At 47.0% G+C, this 18,347-nt stretch overlaps 1 protein-coding gene across 3 annotated transcripts in view; it reads right to left on the bottom strand.

The window, feature by feature from the left end:
• Positions 1–18,347, bottom strand: part of LOC105280527 (LIM domain only protein 3) — a 79,993-nt gene that overhangs the window by 34,484 nt on the left and 27,162 nt on the right. For 2 of the 3 annotated variants that reach the window (XM_011341136.3, XM_011341134.3), the window contains exons 2-3: positions 772–923; positions 74–211 (exon numbers count right to left, since the gene is read on the bottom strand). In XM_011341136.3, the coding sequence (XP_011339438.1) occupies positions 74–211; positions 772–905 (272 nt within the window). In that variant the 5' untranslated portion in view covers positions 906–923. The remainder of the gene's footprint in view (positions 1–73; positions 212–771; positions 924–18,347) is intronic. The other variant, XM_011341135.3, reaches the window with a different exon arrangement.

Raw genomic sequence — 18,347 nt, 5'->3', positions numbered from 1 at the left:
ATCTTTCTGAAGGAAGGATCTGGCTCTAGAAAGTGGTCGAGCGATTAAATAGGCTTGTTTGTTTACTACATACCGCAGATAGTCTCTCTTGCAGAGAATAAGATTGGCTTTGGTGTAGAGCGTCGAGCCAACCTCGCCGAGTCTGCAGTCGCAGCATCCGCATTTCAAACAGTCCTCGTGCCAGTACATGTCCAACGCCTTCAGGAGATATCTGATGCACAGAAATTACGAGTGATGGTGTTTGAACAGAAGATGCAAATTACTTGTTGTTACGGTAACTGCTAAACGCGTGACTATGAAACGCAATGTTGTTGTTACTTGATTTTCACGAATAGATAGCAAAAACGCATTTTTACATTTCTGCGAATGTAAGATTTAACTCCGCGAAATTTTCTTCGAAAAATAGCAAGCAAAGTGAATTAAAAGAATCTGGATTGAAATCTAATTTTGTTTCACCTTGCGTCCGCTGACGGTTAGCACATGAATTCATAATTGATGTCATAAATTTTCGGATACTTGATTATTCATCACTCTTTCTATCTTTGTTCAAATTTAAACCTGCAATTTTAGACGACATGTCCAGCGCGCGACTCGCTTCTCATTAAAAAAACGTATTTAACCCAATTCGTGCGTACCGACGACCTCCGGAGAGAGACAGACGTTAAGATCGACCGTTAAGTGAACCGTCCTTACGGTCAGCGTTCTTTCAGGGTGGCGCATAAAATATACACGAGGCATTGTGTCACGCAACGAAGTAAGCGGTACGCTTACCTCTCTGTAATCGCCTTTCCGCAACCCGCGCATTCTTGTTGAGTGGCCCCGTTCTTGCCCGGCTCGCTCTTGCTCCCATCCATAGTCATTTTATCGTCTGCAACATAGAACGGAAGTCTGGGCTTGATTGCCATCCTAGAAATTGAACGAAACTAGAACAGAAGTTTGAAAAGCTGTCTGAATTTCAAGATGCACTTTTCTTCTCATTCATATTTCACTCGACACATTGAAGGCGCAGTTTCTCGTCAAATTTAATTTTATAATTTTTATAATTTTTTTGATTCTCTCAAAACAAAATACTATAGTCGACTTTACTAGCAATAATGATGTTTATTCTACGACGTTTCGACCATACGGATTGTGGTGCTTATCAAGTACAATATTCTACAATCATTGAAAAACAGTGAAAAATATATTGCAATAGAAATAGAAAGAAATACAAATAAAATAATAAAAAACCGAGATACTCACAAGAATAAATAAAGAGTCACATTCACATTGTTATATTCGAGGAAGTAAGACGTGTCTCAGTACGTCTAGATCACACGAACACACCGAAAGAATAACAAGTCTGACAAATGACCGAATTAAATTATCATATACGTTCAAACTTTCAGTATCCGTTTGTAAATTTATAGTATTGTCAGACAACTTAGTGTAAAACATCTCTGCAACTTGTCTTTTTCGCCAATGTTTTTCTCTGTGCAACATTCTAGGATTAATCAAAATCATGCTGTTGTGAAAGTCGATGGTCAGAAACAACGGAGTAATATTTAGATGAACCATTAATATTGCGCCTGTGTTCACTAACCCTAGTATCCAGACTTCTCTTCGTCTGTCCAATATACGACGCATTACAGTCCATAGAATTAAGGGGGGAGCCTGCTTTAGAACGCTGAAAATAAGGTATATTTTACGAATTGTTTTTGGAGAAACTGTACAGCGGATCATTATAAAACTTTGATGCATTTATTAGTACATGTTTAAAGATAAAAAAAATTATTTTTTGATTTGAATATATCGCTTGTAGAGGTCGTCCTGGAGAAATCTTAGTGCAGCCGCGTCGCCGGCGTAGCAAATTGGTGAGCATTCTCCTGCCTCCAAATTTCGTCTAAACTGAAAAATTGAAATATCTTCTCGTTATTTATGAATTCCCATCGTCGATGAACCAAAGAGAGAAGAAAAAAGTTGAAAAGTGCCAAAATGGTGGAGCTTAGAACACAAAAGTACGATTTTTAGGCAAAGTTTTTGAACTTTTTCATGCAAAAATAATTGTTTAACTTAATGTTTTTATGAATATTAAAGGTTCATCGACGATGGGAATTCATAAATGACGAGAAAATATTTCAATTTTTCAGTTTGGATGAAATTTGGGGGCAGGAGAATGCTCACCAATTTACAATGCCTCCAGGACGACTTCTACAGGCGATATATTCAAATCAAAAAATAATTTTTTTATCTTTAAACATGTACTAATAAATGCATCAAAGTTTTATAATGATCCGCTGTATAGTTTCTCCAAAAAAATTCGTAAAATTATACCTTATTTTCAACGTTCTAAAGCAGGCTCCCCCCTTAATCTGATATACAAGATGCGTCTGATTATGAAGATCCAATTTATCCTTACTTCTACGTATGAGGCAGTCAAGTTTTTTCGGCACATAAAACGAAACATCAAAATTTCTCAATCTTAACATATTACTGATCTTGTCACCATGCATTTTACAATAAGGCAAAGTAAGTTTTTGATTCTCGTTCTCTATTCGCAAGGTCGATAAGAGCAGTTGAGTTCATGAGATGATCACCTTGGAAGCTGTTTATCATGGAATTGTTATTTCTGGTCGGATCGGCTGCGGCTGTCGACTGTATAGGATCGAATGAGTAATCGCGTTTGCGTGCTTTTAACAAGTTTCAACGGCATCTGGTACTAGGAACGTTGGCTTGTCTATGAGTAATTAGAGTTACTGCTTGAGAATTTAACGGCGCGGTTAGAGCCATCTGTGTCCAGCCCGTTCGGTCGGGGTGTGTAGCCTTTCTCATCCTCCGCGGATCCCTCCCGCATCAGAGCGTCCCATCCTACGGTCTCTCTTTCTCGCGATGTGGTCAGAGTTTAGAATCGAATTAGTTTGACCCTCCCACTCCACCCCTTCTGTCTCTCTCTCTCCACTTATTGCGCGTTTAAGCACCACCGGCTCCGAAACAACCAACGACTCGGGTAGCCGACCGCTGTCCACTTCTGGATAAACATTAGATGTCCCCCTGGAGAGCCACGGTGTGGTCCACTTGAGCGTATAAAAATAGCATACTGACATTACACGGTCCATGAAGAAAACCGACGACGTAAATGTCTCGTCGGTTCGAGGGAAACGCATTTGTTTCATCTCGGCGATAATAATTTTCGACAGATGCGATTTCGCTACGTGCAATTAGATCAAATACTGAAACCCATATCAGAACACGTCGGACCGCAAGCACCGACTTGAAACATTTAATATTAATATCAGCGGGTCGGTCTTTTTCCTCGGGCGATGTCCACCGGCTGACTGCGCCAAGTTCGATCCCAGTCACCCGGTATATTTACGAGCTCATACCCGCGGATGCTATGAGCGAAGTTTGTGCGGTTTCAGTATGTCCTCTCTCCTCTCCCCTTAGCATGGACACAATATTACACGGGTTAATATCTTCCGTGCGGTCGCGGGGACTTCGGGGCAAATATTAATACGATGCCTTTGATCCGTTAATTATTAACGGCGACGGGGATGAAAAATCCGTATCGCCTTGGTACGCGGATACGCGAAAATTGTCGGGACAAAAACCAGATGCCGGATGATGCCCCGTTTCCCGATGCGCTTCTAATTAAATGCCTTTGTGAATGGCGGACGGACCCGCATATGTACAATGCGACGTGCGCTTTTTTTGCGAGTCACAAACGGCGGAAAGTTTTCGTCTACGGTAACGAGAGACGCCTCCGTGCACACCGTGGCACACCACGATTACAATCGCACACGCGGGGGAGAGTTAATTAATCGAGTTGAATCGATTACACGCTTTACCTCCGCCCGCGGGTTACCGATAAATTGAATACGTTATAAATAATAGTACGATTGTTATTCGCGGGTGTGCACACACCTACCTACGGGGTAATGATTAATGGAATAACTAACTAGCGGGGTAAATTATGCAAACTATTAAATCCGCCCGCATATAAACTTTCCCACATAATAATCGCTAGGTAATATCGATTGGCGCGATGTTAAATTTATGTTGGTCTTTCGCGGACCGCGCCGCGATAATTCGATTAAAAATCGTACTTTTTACCGCGCGCGTGAAGAGTGCGTACGTTTCGTACACGCGTACCTCGTCTCCATGCAGCATTACGCAATATCTATATATGCACAGGTATATTATATCTCCACGCATATTTCTCGAAGTTGCTAACGAAATTCCTGCGTGACGACCGGTGTACGCCTGCTTGGGGTAGTTGCACGTCAGTCTCTCGGACGGCGGAAACGTCACTGCTCGCGAACGGAAGTGGCGAGAGTGTTTCCTTTGAAACTCGAAATCCCCCGTACGAACTACGATAACAGAAATATTTGGAGTTACGTGCACTGGAATTTCACCGCAGAAATTCCTGTGGACGCCGACCTGGATTCCGCCGACGACCTCGAAAACCTTCGACCGCTAAGCCAGCTTGGCGCTCAATTTCCACTTTGTATTTAACCGCGGTTTTCATCACCGCGGTGGGTGTGGTTCGCCTCGGCATCGGAAAGAGCATCTGTCCTTTTATCGTTAGCGAATCGATCTTAATCACTTCGGAATCAATGAGGATTCCCACCCGCGAGTCCGATTCAACGCCCTCGTTTCTCCTTTTCGTCATTCGCGATTCCGTAGCTGTAACAGCGAACGCGATAGTATCAACGAGATTACTGTCGCGTGAAATTCGCCGTGCACGCGCGCACACACTCATCGGCCGTTGAACGATCGGTTTTTCAACGTCGGGATCGGTTTTCGCGACTAATTACTCGGCCGGAGTTATTGTCGTCGAGTAGCCAGCGGAGCACGGCGGAAATGGCTCGTTCAAACGTTACCGGGAAGGGTCCATAACGAGAGGCTCCCTTCGAAAGTGGCTCGCATCGCTGACCGCCGGAACTGTTCATCAGCTACGTGATCGAATCATGCACGGACGCTGATCCTCAAAGCATCGATAATTCGATTAGCCGCTACACGTTCGAGAACCGCTAACCTGTCCACGAGTCGATGTACGGACTCTCCTTGACCAAGCCGTTGCCCGCCGCTACGCTCTCGGTGGTCATTATCATTGCGTTGGTATTACGGAAGCACCACGAGGAGACCGTCTGCTCCCTCGACGATCGAGAGGGTAAAGCTGGAGAAAAAGGGCGTAGTTCAAAAGTCGTTCACGGATTGACGTTTCGGGACATTAAATTTGCGAGCGCGATCATTGCGTAATTCGAACTCGGCAGCTCGAAACAATTCGCCGCGAATTTCAGCGACGCTTTTCTTGTAACAAACGCGTCTGCAAAATCGAGGGTACGACGGTAGGGCGGGGGCGATCTGCTTATCGACGCAGCCGAGCGGTCTCTCGATGCAACTCTCTCAAGGCTCCGCCCCTGCAGCATCCATGACACTCCCAGCGTGCCACCCCCGGAACACCTTGAGACACAAAAAGCGCAACGTCTTACCCTGCAGATTTATTTCTCGTCGAAGAAACCCGTTCATTCTTGCGCTATTTACGACCAAAGTATCATTGACGTCGAAAGCGTGATCGCCTTAACGAGTACTTGTTTGAAAGATCTTTAAACAATGAATTTGCGTTTACGATTATGCAATAATAGTCTCTCTGCGCGCATCACGCACATTTCTCGATCTATCAATTGATCTTCTTCATCTCGAGTAACTTGTTTCAACGGACATGTCGCAAGCCGCGCCTTTCCTCTCATTTAGCTCCATCTCGTCCCCAACCGCCGCGAGGGAAAAATCCCTTACGTCAGGAAGCGCTTACCGAAATTTCCACTCGTCCGGGATACGAGCGCGGCGCGGTCGCGCTTTTGTCTTTAATAATGCTTCTGCAGCGGCGTTATCTCTTACTTTTAGAACGAGCGAGTGGCCGGGCGCGCGTCCGGAGAGTCGGTCCATTAATTAGGCGGGCCGCATTAAGCCGAGCATTAATATACTCGGCTGGCTGTTTTGTTTTATCCCGCAGGAAGGACGTAACCTACCCCCGAGGGCTGACGGCGGGGGTGGCCGTGCCGGTAGTCGGAGTCGGGGGAACGGGAGCAGGCTGGGGAACGAGGGGAATTATTCCGATGCGGGGGCAACCTGCTAATCCGACCTGCCACGCAACGCCAAGCCGCCGCCGCTCCTTATCCCGGGGGGCTGTTTAAATTCCGTAAATCGCCCGCGAGAACGTCTCTCAACCCCCGAGTGCCGACGCCGCGCGTCGCCGACGGTGGACGGTCGCCGAGAAATTAGGGAGATAAGACGCGAACCACGTCTCGATCCTGCTGTTAATCACGTGAGAAAAACGAGATGAGATCTCATGCTGCGAAGTTTTTTGAGACACGTTGCGTACGAGTTTGTGCAGAAAAATACGTTTTTAAAGACGATTCATTAACAAATGAAAAAAATGTCTCAAAAATTCTGATACTTTTAGGTGTATGTATTTCGCATCTTTGAAAATGATTGTCGAGTCATGTGGTCTTCATTCGCGTGCAAGGCAGTTTACGCATTTTTCCAGAATACCATAAAGCAGCTTTACACATGTGTCTATAATTATGAGCATATAATGCTTGAGTGAAGGAGTTTGCGTATCGTCGCCCACTCGAATCGTCGTTTTCATTGCGTCGCAATAACTTCCCGCTGCCGGCTCGTTATTTCACGTTTAATACGTTCGCGAAAACGCGCGATAGCGGTACAATACGTTACTAAATCGGCTTAAGTTTATACTTGGATCGACTAGTCGGCCGCGAGGAATAAGAGCCTCCAGTATAACGACGTAATTTAACGTCCGAAAGGAATATTTCCCACGGAATAAATCTCGCGTAACAGCGCCAGTGAAATCCTCGTTTACCCGGCGTTCAACCCTTGCTAATGGGGGTAATTTAAGGGATGTTTTAAGCGCCCCCGGGTCACACGTGAGCCGCACAAAAAGTTCGCGTATTACGACCGTGGCCGCCGTAATCACGCATTAGCATTCCGAACGGCCGGGGCCGTCGGGATATTCCAGATACGTTGAGAACGGCGTACTTAAACTTCCGTTACAAAAAGGCAAGGCGACTTGCAGTGTTTGAATGTTTCTTTTTATCCCGCGATACCAGGGAATGCGGGAAGCGCGCTTTCCGCATAATTGGATACGAAATTTATTCAATTTTAGATAAATCTTTGTACGCTCCGACTTCCCCTGCAAAATTATGCGGTCATATCGGAAACGAGCGTAGAGCACAGGTTCTTGTAATCATTATTGAAAAACTCAAGCAGTCTTGCAGTGTTTTACATGTATATCCCAGTTTACGAGGAACACGCGATTGTTTGCTCACGATGATGAAACTTGTAGACGAGTATGAATGAAAACGGTTCACACGATCTATCCTCACGTGACTTATCGTTTTATCGCCCCGAGCCTCGCGTTTGCGGTCTACATAACGCTATCGTGCCATCGGTACCATCGGACTTGCTGTTTTATTCCTTTACGGTGCATAAACCGCGAATCCCGGCTGAAACAATATCAACCACTTGGGCGAAAATTGTTTTTGTTCTTGCCATAACGACGCGCTTCCCTTAAGCCGTCATCGCGCACGAAATCTCCATCCGCTTCAACCCCCTCGCCGCCACCAACCGTCGAGAAGAAAAGGTAGTACCGTGAAACGGGCCGTTTAACAAGCTCTTTCGCACCGATAAACGCGCCCGACGCGTCTCCATTCTCTCCCTCCTCTTTCCACCCTTGCCCTCGCGCCACCCTGCTTCTCTCCGTCTCTCTCTTTTGCCAGACCGCGGCTAATGAAATTCTGGTCAGGTCGCGGAATTCTTTCGTCAGGTGGTGATGCCACCTAACTCCCCGCTGCGTTGTCGGCTCTTGTATTTATCTTTTTTTTTCTGCCTCCACCACTCTCCTTCCCACCCCCTCGGTCGTTTCTGTCCCTACGGCATGGGCGCTCGCAGTCTCCTGACAGAGCTATGGGAACGACGGGGTGAGAAGCGAGGGGAATCAGGGGACGGAGGTTGCGTGCGTCCCGGCGCGGAGGGTCGGTGGCTGAAATGGGGTGGTGTGCAGTCAGATTACGCTAAGCTATGCCCGTACGTGCTCGCATGGAAGTTCCACCCCTCACCGGGTTTGCCACCCGGCCTGGGAAAATGTATTTATTGTTGTTTGTCCAGCGTTCTGTGTATAGCCGGGTAGCGCGAGTGAGACGGGACGAGGGGTCGGACTGGCAAAGGGGGGAACCGCGGGGGTTGCTCGAGGTTGAGGTTGAAAAAAAATTGCCCGGGGACGGCCACGACGACGCGGAGTATAAATTCCAGCGACGCTCGCACCTCCGCTCTCCTTCCACCCTTCCCCGTGGAACCGCTTTACTCCTTTTTGGGTTTTCGATCCGCAAAGCGGGCGCGCGTAAATAAACTAGATGGCCACCCCGAAGAGATACCGATGCCCCAACGCGGAGACGCGAATGCGTCCTCGAGGGAAAAGCTTCGCGCAGCGTGAAATTTTTGCTCAATTCGCGAGAACAAAAATAAGTGCATCGAAAAAAGGAGCGAGTTTAGTTTATATAAAAATGTGCGTGGATAAAAGGAAGCTTTGGGAATTCTTTCTTAGTACCGATAGCGCGGCTTATCTTTCCGCCCACGTTGTGTCGGTCCACGATAGCTGCTCGAAGCTTCCGCGATCACCGCTTATTCACTAATAATAGGAATCGAGGGCTATAGCTGTCGTTCGCCATTCGATCCGATCTCCTCGAACCGATACCGCTGACCGTGCCGACGACAAAGGGGCCGTAACTACTCCGGAAACTTTTATCTTGCAGGATTAATGGACGGATTAAAGTATTTGCGGCGGGATGCGGGCTGATTGGGGTAAATCGTGGAGGGATTAGAACTTGATTGGCTAATTTGTAAGTGTCCCCGGCAGCCGGCTCCAATTTAACGATCGATCGGCTTTCTCCTGCCACATACGTGCCCCGCGATACTCGTCCAATGAAAGAGCGCGAACGGATCGCGGCTCTCAAGCGTAATATTATAATTGCAAAATAAATGCGCGCGGACTGTAACATGTCGCATTTCGACATAATCGAGATGCATCGAGATCTGCTCGTTGCGGTGGCCGGAAATCACGCGCAGTGCCGCGCGCGCGATTTTGGTTAGAAGCTCGCACTAGAGAACCGTTCTACCCCCGAGGGAGAGAAGCACCTCGAGGCAACTTAATGTGCGGCCAGTGTGGGTGGCTGGCCGCTAGACTGATTTACATCGCGTCCCTTTACCGGACGCGGTAAGCACGGTCGACGGGAAGCTGTGGTCAACTGAGAAACGTAGCTCGTGATCAGTCGCGCTGCGGATCGAGCAGAGAGAGACGCGTTACGGGGTAACTAATCTCCTCCCTCATTTACACGCGCTCGATATGCACGCTAGTTACACTTTCTCCGTCTGTTACGGTCGATCAGAACGGACGTGAAATCGAGCAGCGACGTTAATTGGGGGAAACACGGGGAAAGAAATGAAACCGCAGTTTGTGACGAGAGTACGACGAGGTCCGGGAAAATAGGCGTTCTCCGGGAGAAATAGGCGAAATCTGTTTCTTTGTTATTTTTTTATGCGGTCGATTGAACGCATGTTCACGGACAAAAAGCACGTTCGGACAAAACGCGGCGATACTCGTCAGACAACTTAGGCGAGGGAGGACGCGAGGGACAAAACCGTCGGCAGGAAGCGCCGGAGAGACACGGAGACAGGCGCATCGGCGCATTAGTTAACAACCAGCAGCCTCTCTCCCATGTCGCGCGTACCCGCTGCTCTCGACCCTCGTTTCGACGTGGCGCTGATCGACGTTTCGAAATATTTCCCGACTGGTGGACGTCCAGACGCTGCGCTTCCTGTCTCCTTACAATTCGCAGACAGTCCTACGGCGGAACACGCCCGGGGACAAAACCGTCCCGCGATGATGGACTCGCTCGAAGATAAGGGGGCATTCATGACGAAGACAAAACGCGCGCGCAACCGCAGTTGTAGTTGTGCAGCGTCGCCAGAGCGGTGTCTCTCCACCCCTAGCGGCGCTCAGTTTGCCGTTCGCGGGACAATAAACGAAAACTTTTATTATTAATGTTTCGCGGCAAGATAACGCGCGGCGGACCGTTGTAACAGGACACGCCCGGCGGTTCTGTTGCGGTACCCGCATCGTATCGTTCGCCGGTGGTATGCCGCGATTCTTCATCCGTGCGCGCACGCCGCGCACCCTCCGCTTCCGCTCTTAACCTTCGGGCGATACCGCGAAATCATTTGAATTCATAGGTAACCGAGTCACACTGACATGACTGAGAGCGAATAACCACGCATAGGAATGCTAATTAAATCATTATTAAATTTATTCCTGCAGGAACATTCCTCGAATTGTTCCTGGCATTGCAGGAATAAATTCCGCGCTTTGTTCAAATTCGGCGAAGGCAGTCCGAGCGGTGCGTGAGATTAACCTCGGCGGCTCGGCCTCCTCGTTTTGCTTGAAGCCTGGCTCTCGTGAACGACCCATTCGAGGCGGCCTGCCCGCAATAAGACGAAGGTCCGGACACTCGGGACATATCCTTGGTCGTTGCGCGTGAGTTAGGACCGTTCAAGGAATCGCAGCCGGTAGCGGCTAGCGTAAATAACGTAAGAGCGGTTTATGGCATGGCAAATACTGGGGGGAAGTTCACGTGATCACGATCTCTCCTGGCACCGTTTTCAATGTTCCAGCGGGATGAATCGCGTTCAAGTCTCAATAAATATCGCAAGGGATTGCTTAAAATTTCAATTAACAGTAAAAGCTCACAAAGTTTTGTATGATATATCGTGAGATATAACAGGTCCTTCAGTTCTGACGAAATTTGTTTTCGACCTGGTTGACCCTGTGATGTCCAAAACTCCCTGTGATGAACAAAATAAATGTTATCTCCCGCAGAATTGTAGCAATATTTGAAAAAGAAACACTTGACCGATAATAAACTTTTACCATCATCACGTGATCGATCTTAATCTTCGTTGAGTCACTTTGAAAATCGAGTTTCAAACAAGTTAGCAGTAAGCGATCGGCGTAAAGAACGAAGATTATACAGAGACCGAGGGGTAGCAGAGCGGAGGGCCGGAGGTGAGTTAGGTATTTTTCGTGGTGGCCGTCTATGTGTTTCGACAGCGGCTAGTCCGTCGACGTGCTCGCTTGCGAACGAGAACACTTAATCCGAGTGGTGCTCGGTTAAAGCGGTGACAGGAAACGTCAGGTCGCTGCCGTGTACCGTGATATATCGCTGCTCGGGAGAAGAGTCCGTAAAAGCACGGAAGGGAGGAATTTATGTGCATCCACGGTCTTACCGAGATGGGGAAAGCGACGGAGTTATGGCGCGGATTGGACTTGTTGATTCCAGAAAGAACTATTCAAGATGATACTTGAATTATTCCATTTAGCGGCGAAATGATCTTCTTTAATTTGATACTCGTTGTTCATTCACTGAGAAAATGTTGCAAGCAACAAAGAATGACGTTTCTGCAAAGAAACATTTTCAAATTGTCTCGAAAACTGTATAAGTATCTTAAAAGATATCTATATTGATTATATTAGGGGTGTGATTTAGTTTTGAGGGTTTTTTTGCTCAAAAACGCATGTATTTAAATATGATAATGAATGAATACCGTAATCAAAATATTTTCCTTCCTTTTCTATAACTTTTTCCCATCTTTCTGGCAAGAGATCGATTCCACCACGATAAAATCACTCTTCTTTTCAGTTGATCCATTCGTCGACGAATTTTCGCACTTCTTCCAAATTATCAAAGTGTGTATCCTCTAAAGCGTGTTGCATCGACCGGAACAAATAATAATCGCATGGAGAATACGCGGGGTGCGGTAAGACTTGCCATTCAAGCTCTAATAGTGTTTCTTTCACTGATAACGCAACGTGAGATCGAGCGTTGTCACGAAGAAGAATCACTTTCCGTCGTTTACTCGCAATTGGTGGTCGTTTTTGGTCCAACGCTTGCTTCAACTTGTACAATTGGTGTCGATAACGATCAGCCGTGACAGTCTCATGCGGATTTAACAGCTCATAGTACACTATCCCACCAAATACAGAGCATTACTTTTCAACCGTGAATATTGCGTCTCGGAGTGGATGTTGATGGTTCGCCTGGATCCACCCATGATTTTCTGCGTTTCGGATTATCAAAATAGATCCACTTTTCATGCCCAGTAACAATCCGAGACAAAAGACTCTTCTTTTTGTGCCTGGCGATCAACGAAATGCAAATGTTCAAATGGCACTTTCCGATAATTCATGTCGAACCCATTTCCCTTCTTTCTGAATTTTTCCCATTTCATGTAAATGTTTCGTAACTGTTGTACGATCAACATTTAATGCTCTGGCAAGTTCTGAAGTGGATCGTGTTGGATTTTCGTGCAATAATGCTTGCAAATCTGCATTTTCAAGCTTTCTTCGTTGTCCCGAGCGTTCTTTGTCCTTCACATCAGTATCACCACTTTTAAAGCGTCTAAACCACTGGTTTTGACACGTCCCAATTGATGGGGCAGAATCACCCTAAGTTTCCACAAGAATTCTATAACCGTCAGCCGCAGTTTTCTTTTGATTAAAAAACAAAAGCAACGCATGTCGAAAATGCTGTTTCGGAAGTTGCATTTTTACGATGATATAAACACGACTGTTATTGCATCTATTGCTATAATGCTACTAAATGTCATGGATAATGTCAAGACTGTAAGAAACAACAGTTATCGGAAACAGCTATTGGAACAAACTGACACTACAGCCATCCGTTGCAAAACCCTCAAAACTAAATTACACTCCTAATATTTGTGCAAAAATTTCAGTAAATATCAATGAGATACAGGCTGAATAATGCCGTTATTGAGGTGGCAAGATTATCAGCGGCCTTTGCTTCATCCAATTGTCGGTCGAAGCAAAATGCATGCAGGGCATAGAGGGCAGGAGGGACAGGCGAGGATAGAATAGCTAGGAGATAGTCTGCGAGCCAGCCGATAGCGGCAAATGACCATTGCTGACATCACATCGTTCTAGTATACTCCCCGATAATTATGTACACGTTTACACGCAGCATCCCAGCAGGCCGCTGCTTGGTCAGCCTTTGCTTAGGATCTTAATGACCGGTCCTTTTGTTAGCCTCGGTAGGGACCAAGTAAACGCAAGGAATTACAAGAAGACAAATAGAAATCGCACGCGACGAGATCTCGTTCCCGAATTTAGTTATCGATTCGATTTCTCGCGAGTTTCTCGAATAAGATTCACGAGACTCCTGCTTTGCGTTTCCTTCATAAATTTCTCTACGAAGGATGCCGCGTTCATTCGCGTTGACGATCGACAGACGGTGGAACTCGCGATGATCGGAATCCGAGGAAGTCAGGTCAGCGGAGTTATTGTTTTCGCGACGAATGCACATAAAATAATGGAACCTCGAAAGTGCGGCAGCGCGCGGGAGAGAAAAAATATATCGCGCGTAATACGAGCGACAGCGCCATAGGGGTTCTGCACACTTCACGTATGGCGGCCGTGGAATTATTGTCGGCGGTCCGCGTGCACCATGGTGTTCCTCGTTCCATCGGCGGTCGACAAAAGATACGCCTGGTCGCGGGGCACTTCGGATTTATCGCAAGTTTAACATTACACAGAAGTTGGAAACGGCGCGAGGGATTCTGCCGGATATTTATACGGTTTGAATGCACGCACGAGGATCACTCTAATGGTTTTATTATACTGATACCCGCGGGATTCCTTGGTGGACGCGTTCGCACCCGCATGATTCCCGCGGCTCGTCATCCTGAGGTATGTCGCAGACTCCGTCGGGGAAAGAATGAGAAAGATCAGATCCAAAATTCCGCAGTAGCGCGGTTATACGCGGCGGTCGAGCTTGCACGTCGTAACAAAAGTTACAATTCCGAGCTTTCAGGAATGTCAGAGTCTCAGAAGAAGTTGCAATTATGATCATCGGTTCTTGAAGTATCGAGAGAATCATTACGAAAGAAAAGTCTTTGGCTCCAGAATTCGTTCTAGACTGCAACCCTAGTTTATTATTTCCATCCACTTGGGCGAACACCACCCTGCATAAGCGCGAAGCGAACCGTGGCGGAGTGGATGAAGGTTCCGAAATGTGGCTTCGGCGCATCTTTTCTATCGGCGAGGACGATTTATCATCCCGAACGTTCCATAGGAATATTGAATACGACAAGATAATCTCTCGACACCCTTCCCGCCCCCTCCCTTCGCCCATCGCCCAGAACGATCCCCGTTTTGCGGTAGCGTCGTGCGGTAACGGCCGTGCTTAATGTACCGCACCGACCGATAAGCTGTTATACCATCGTGACGTAGCCTCCAGTTTTTGCGCCGCAAACCGCACAAACATCCCTTTCTTCGTTGACGACGCTCGTGACAGCGACAGCAGTCACTGTCAGAGCGTTATCGGCTCGTCGGCTTGATAGCGGGCCACCATGAAAAAGGGGTTAACCAGCAGCCTCTTCAAATAACGTCGCGATAAGCGATGTGACAACGTAATTTCGGGTACTCGCGAATGCCGACTAAATCGCCGGGAGTGCGATGAACGCGAGAGCCTGTCCGAATCGATCGTTCTAGGATTTCTCAGCTGGATTTCGCCGAGCGGTGCTTCGCGAGGATGTACTTGTCGAGCAGTTTGCATCGTAAGGCCAAGGTAACGAGCAAGTTTACCTTGGCCCCTTCCGAACGATAAGCCCGTCTATATCAAGGCAACATTGCGCTGGCAGCTTCGTTGGCAGCGTCGTTAGCTTTATCGTGCGTGAACGAAGCTAGTCGGTGTCAACAAGAACGCAAGAATCTTGCTACAATTACAGAGCAAGGCAAGATGATCCGTAAAGTTCTTTTGTAATGCTGGCGTTGTTGGTGAAACAAGTTTTCAGTCATGGAGCCCCGCGTATCGCGGAAATATCTGTGCGAAGAGAGTCACCTTTGCGCATGAAAGTGATCCAAATGTCAAAAAATTTACGCTGCACAAATATTTGAAGGACCGCCAATATCGAGTATTTTTCAATGTGTTACGTTTCTCTCTCTCGACGCGTTACACGGCAAATATTTTCATAACATCCGTTTAATCTCCCATCAGAGCGTATTTTTCAAGTACCGTGCGCGTTCGACAGAGATATTTTTAATTGATATCCCGCACTATGCGGCGCTGTATCGTCAAACTTATGAGTTATCAATACCAAAGCCAAATCGTATTTTCCATCGATGTCCAGATGGATTCGAAAATACGAAAACATGCTGATGCTGGAATTTAAGGAAGATAAGAAGTGCGCGACTTCACTCGGCGCGGATTTCCTCCTCGCGGAGCGAACGAACTCGCAGGTATTACGAAACATGGCGCGAACTTCATCACTATCGGTTCCATCTAGAACTTCACCGAATTCCGCACTCCGGACCGAAGAGGAGAGCCAAGGCGGGGGACGGAAAGGGGTTTCAGTGGCTTATCTCCCCGAATCACGCGGTCTCCCGATACGCTCTGGATGCTCTCGCCCGGTCAAGATGGTAATCGAGATCTCGCGGCTTAATTATGCGGAGTTCAGTCGACGAATCCGAGCAGTTATGCTAATCCGACCTTATTAATAAGGACTGGAGCGTGGAACGGTAGCCCTAACCCTTCGTTAAGACCTTCGATCCCCGCGTCCTCCCTTCCGTCCACCCCGTATCCGCGCAACTCGGAGTCGCACCCTTTGAGCGTCCCGCCATCGTCGGGGTAAGCGAGATTTCTCATATAATCGTTTTATCCCTCGTTTACTTTCGGGGACCTTCCGCGATGAGCTTGGGAAAATCAGTAGGCCTAGTAACGCACTTTGGATCAGCGGCGGAATACTGGTCATTTATTAAGAAGGACAGTTCATCGCTTGCCAGCTGGCGCAATTCCGCGCGGAAAACTACCCTTAAGGACATGAAGATTTCTGACGATCATTTCAAGATTATTCTACGTGATCGACGTGGCGTCATAATCGCGACCGCCGCGACCAAAATGAACGATCGCTTGGAAAAACGGATGTACTTTGCGATGTTTAACACGTTGCGATGCGCTTCCGGGCGAAAGTTGGCCGGCATCGTGACGCTACCATCGCCGCGAGTTAAACGACAGACCGCCAGCTCTGAATAGCAAGATCAATGACCACGCCTACCGTGACCACGCGCTGCACAATGGGAAATCTAACGAGTCCAGTTAGGGAAAATAATAGTTGTCGTGGGCTACGCGCTCGCTTTGTCACTGGACCCGGGCGGACAAAGGCGCCGTCATCGTTTTTGACGGTGCGCCGTCGGCTTTGAATAACCAGGAGCGACACAGGCGTCAGAACAAGTGGTTCGCTCTGACAGCCGGTTATCGGTTATCGGTTATCGGCTATCGAGAACTTTCGAACTTACTGGCCCTTGACAAGACGACGCGTCGAATTTTACCGTTGACGACCCGCGAATCGCGATGTCGTTCGCGCTCGAGACCTGCGAGGGTTAATCACGATCACCCGCGACATGAGTGATTCCAAAAGGGATGTTAATCGCACATCACCTTTGTCAATCATTGACGCTTTGATAGACAATATCGTGAGAGGGAATTTCGGGTGACATTAAACATTCTCGAATTAAAGATGTTCACGGAAACATAAAAATTTATTGTTCTAAAGTAATTTAATTCTGTCATATGCAATTTGAGAAATATATTTAGAGATAATATATTAATTATTCAGCGTATCTACTGTTTCTAATTTTTAGCTGCTTTTGGTTCGCGAGTTTATGAAAGTAGCGTTTATTGGTACTGCGTTCCCAGAAGCTGCTGATCGCGCTCAGCCGCAAATGATCAGCCGCGATGATTTAGCACGATAATATCACGGATAGACACTATCGAATCATAACGAGCTAATCGAATGGAAGGGACGTAAGGCATCTCTGGAGTGAAGCAGACGCGGATCAACTGCGACTGCTTCTGAAGAGACTACAGAGGGATGGATAGCAGAAGGGACGGTTCTGGTGGTTACTGCGGGGCGCGGAGACGATGGAGAAACCCGGGTGGTGCGGAGTTAGTTTCCGTGGCATTGACGTTCCACAATACAGCCCCGATGCCGTTGACACCCCTATTTGCAACGACCCCGACGCAATCTCTGCCGTCGCGCGAGACCGTGTCCCGAAAATGCGCCAGGGCGGATCTTATTCAGCCTCTTCCGGCCTCTCAACGCGCTTCCGGCCGCGCCCGGAAGCCACCGAAAACTCCATCGTGGGTTTCGCCGAGCATGAGCTTCTTCTGGAGGTTATGAGAAAAATCCTCAACTCTTGCAACTATGCCATTAGCCTCGTGTTGCGCGACTGTCAGTCTCTCGTTTGTCATAGATCTGATTCGCGCTGACCTTGATCCGAAAGTTTCCAAGTCGGAATATCTAATTTTTAACAATAAACAATTGAATCATTTTGTGTTTCATGAACCTTGTGATGAAAAGGAATTAGCGATATCATGGCAATGACAAATGGTGATTGCCAAGGCATATACAGGGTGTCCCGGGTTTTAACCGACAAACTGCGGGAGCATATTCTACTAGTGGAAATAAGAAAAAATTCTTATATCGAGTTTGCTTAGAAATGCTTTATTACAAAGTTATAAACCAATATTGAAAAGAAATATGAGATAAGTAACAACGGATTTTTTCACAAAAATAAAAATTATCTACGCAATGATTTAGCGACGCATTTCAAAATGTTGTCCTTGCGCATCGATACAAGCTAGACATCGACGTAGTACAGAATTTGTTACGGTACGACATTCCTGAAAATTTGGTTGCATCTCAGTAACTGAATTAGTAATTCGTTGCTTTAAATCTATCTGGTACTCTCCTGTTAGGAAATCTACGTTGATACTCTCGTACGGCAGCTCGTGCATTTCCGTCACAGAATCCGTACACGAAATGAATATCGGTGTATTCCTCATTTGAAAACACTTTTGGCATTCTGATAGTAATAGTGAACATGAATACATGTGAATACACGTAACATAAACATCCTCGACCTTCCAAATTCTACACTATGTTCCGTTGTTACTTATCTCATATTTCTTTTCAATATTGGTTTATAACTTTGTAATAAAGCATTTCTAAGCAAACTCGATATAAGAATTCTTTCTTATTTCCACTAGTAGAATATGCTCCCGCAGTTTGTCGGTTAAAACCCGGGACACCCTGTATAACGCACCAGTGTCTCGAGCTTCCTGCTCGATCTATGATTGATCGCGTCTCCTTTGGAGTCATCGATGACTTCGACAAGCATTGTGGCTATAACTGCAATATCCCACCGTCAGCGGGAACGGAGC

Source organism: Ooceraea biroi, chromosome 12 (assembly GCF_003672135.1).
Source record: "Ooceraea biroi isolate clonal line C1 chromosome 12, Obir_v5.4, whole genome shotgun sequence".
Lineage (NCBI taxonomy): Eukaryota > Metazoa > Arthropoda > Insecta > Hymenoptera > Formicidae > Ooceraea > Ooceraea biroi.
The sequence above is the reverse complement of the archived record's forward strand: the minus strand, read 5'-3'. Positions and strand labels throughout refer to the sequence as shown.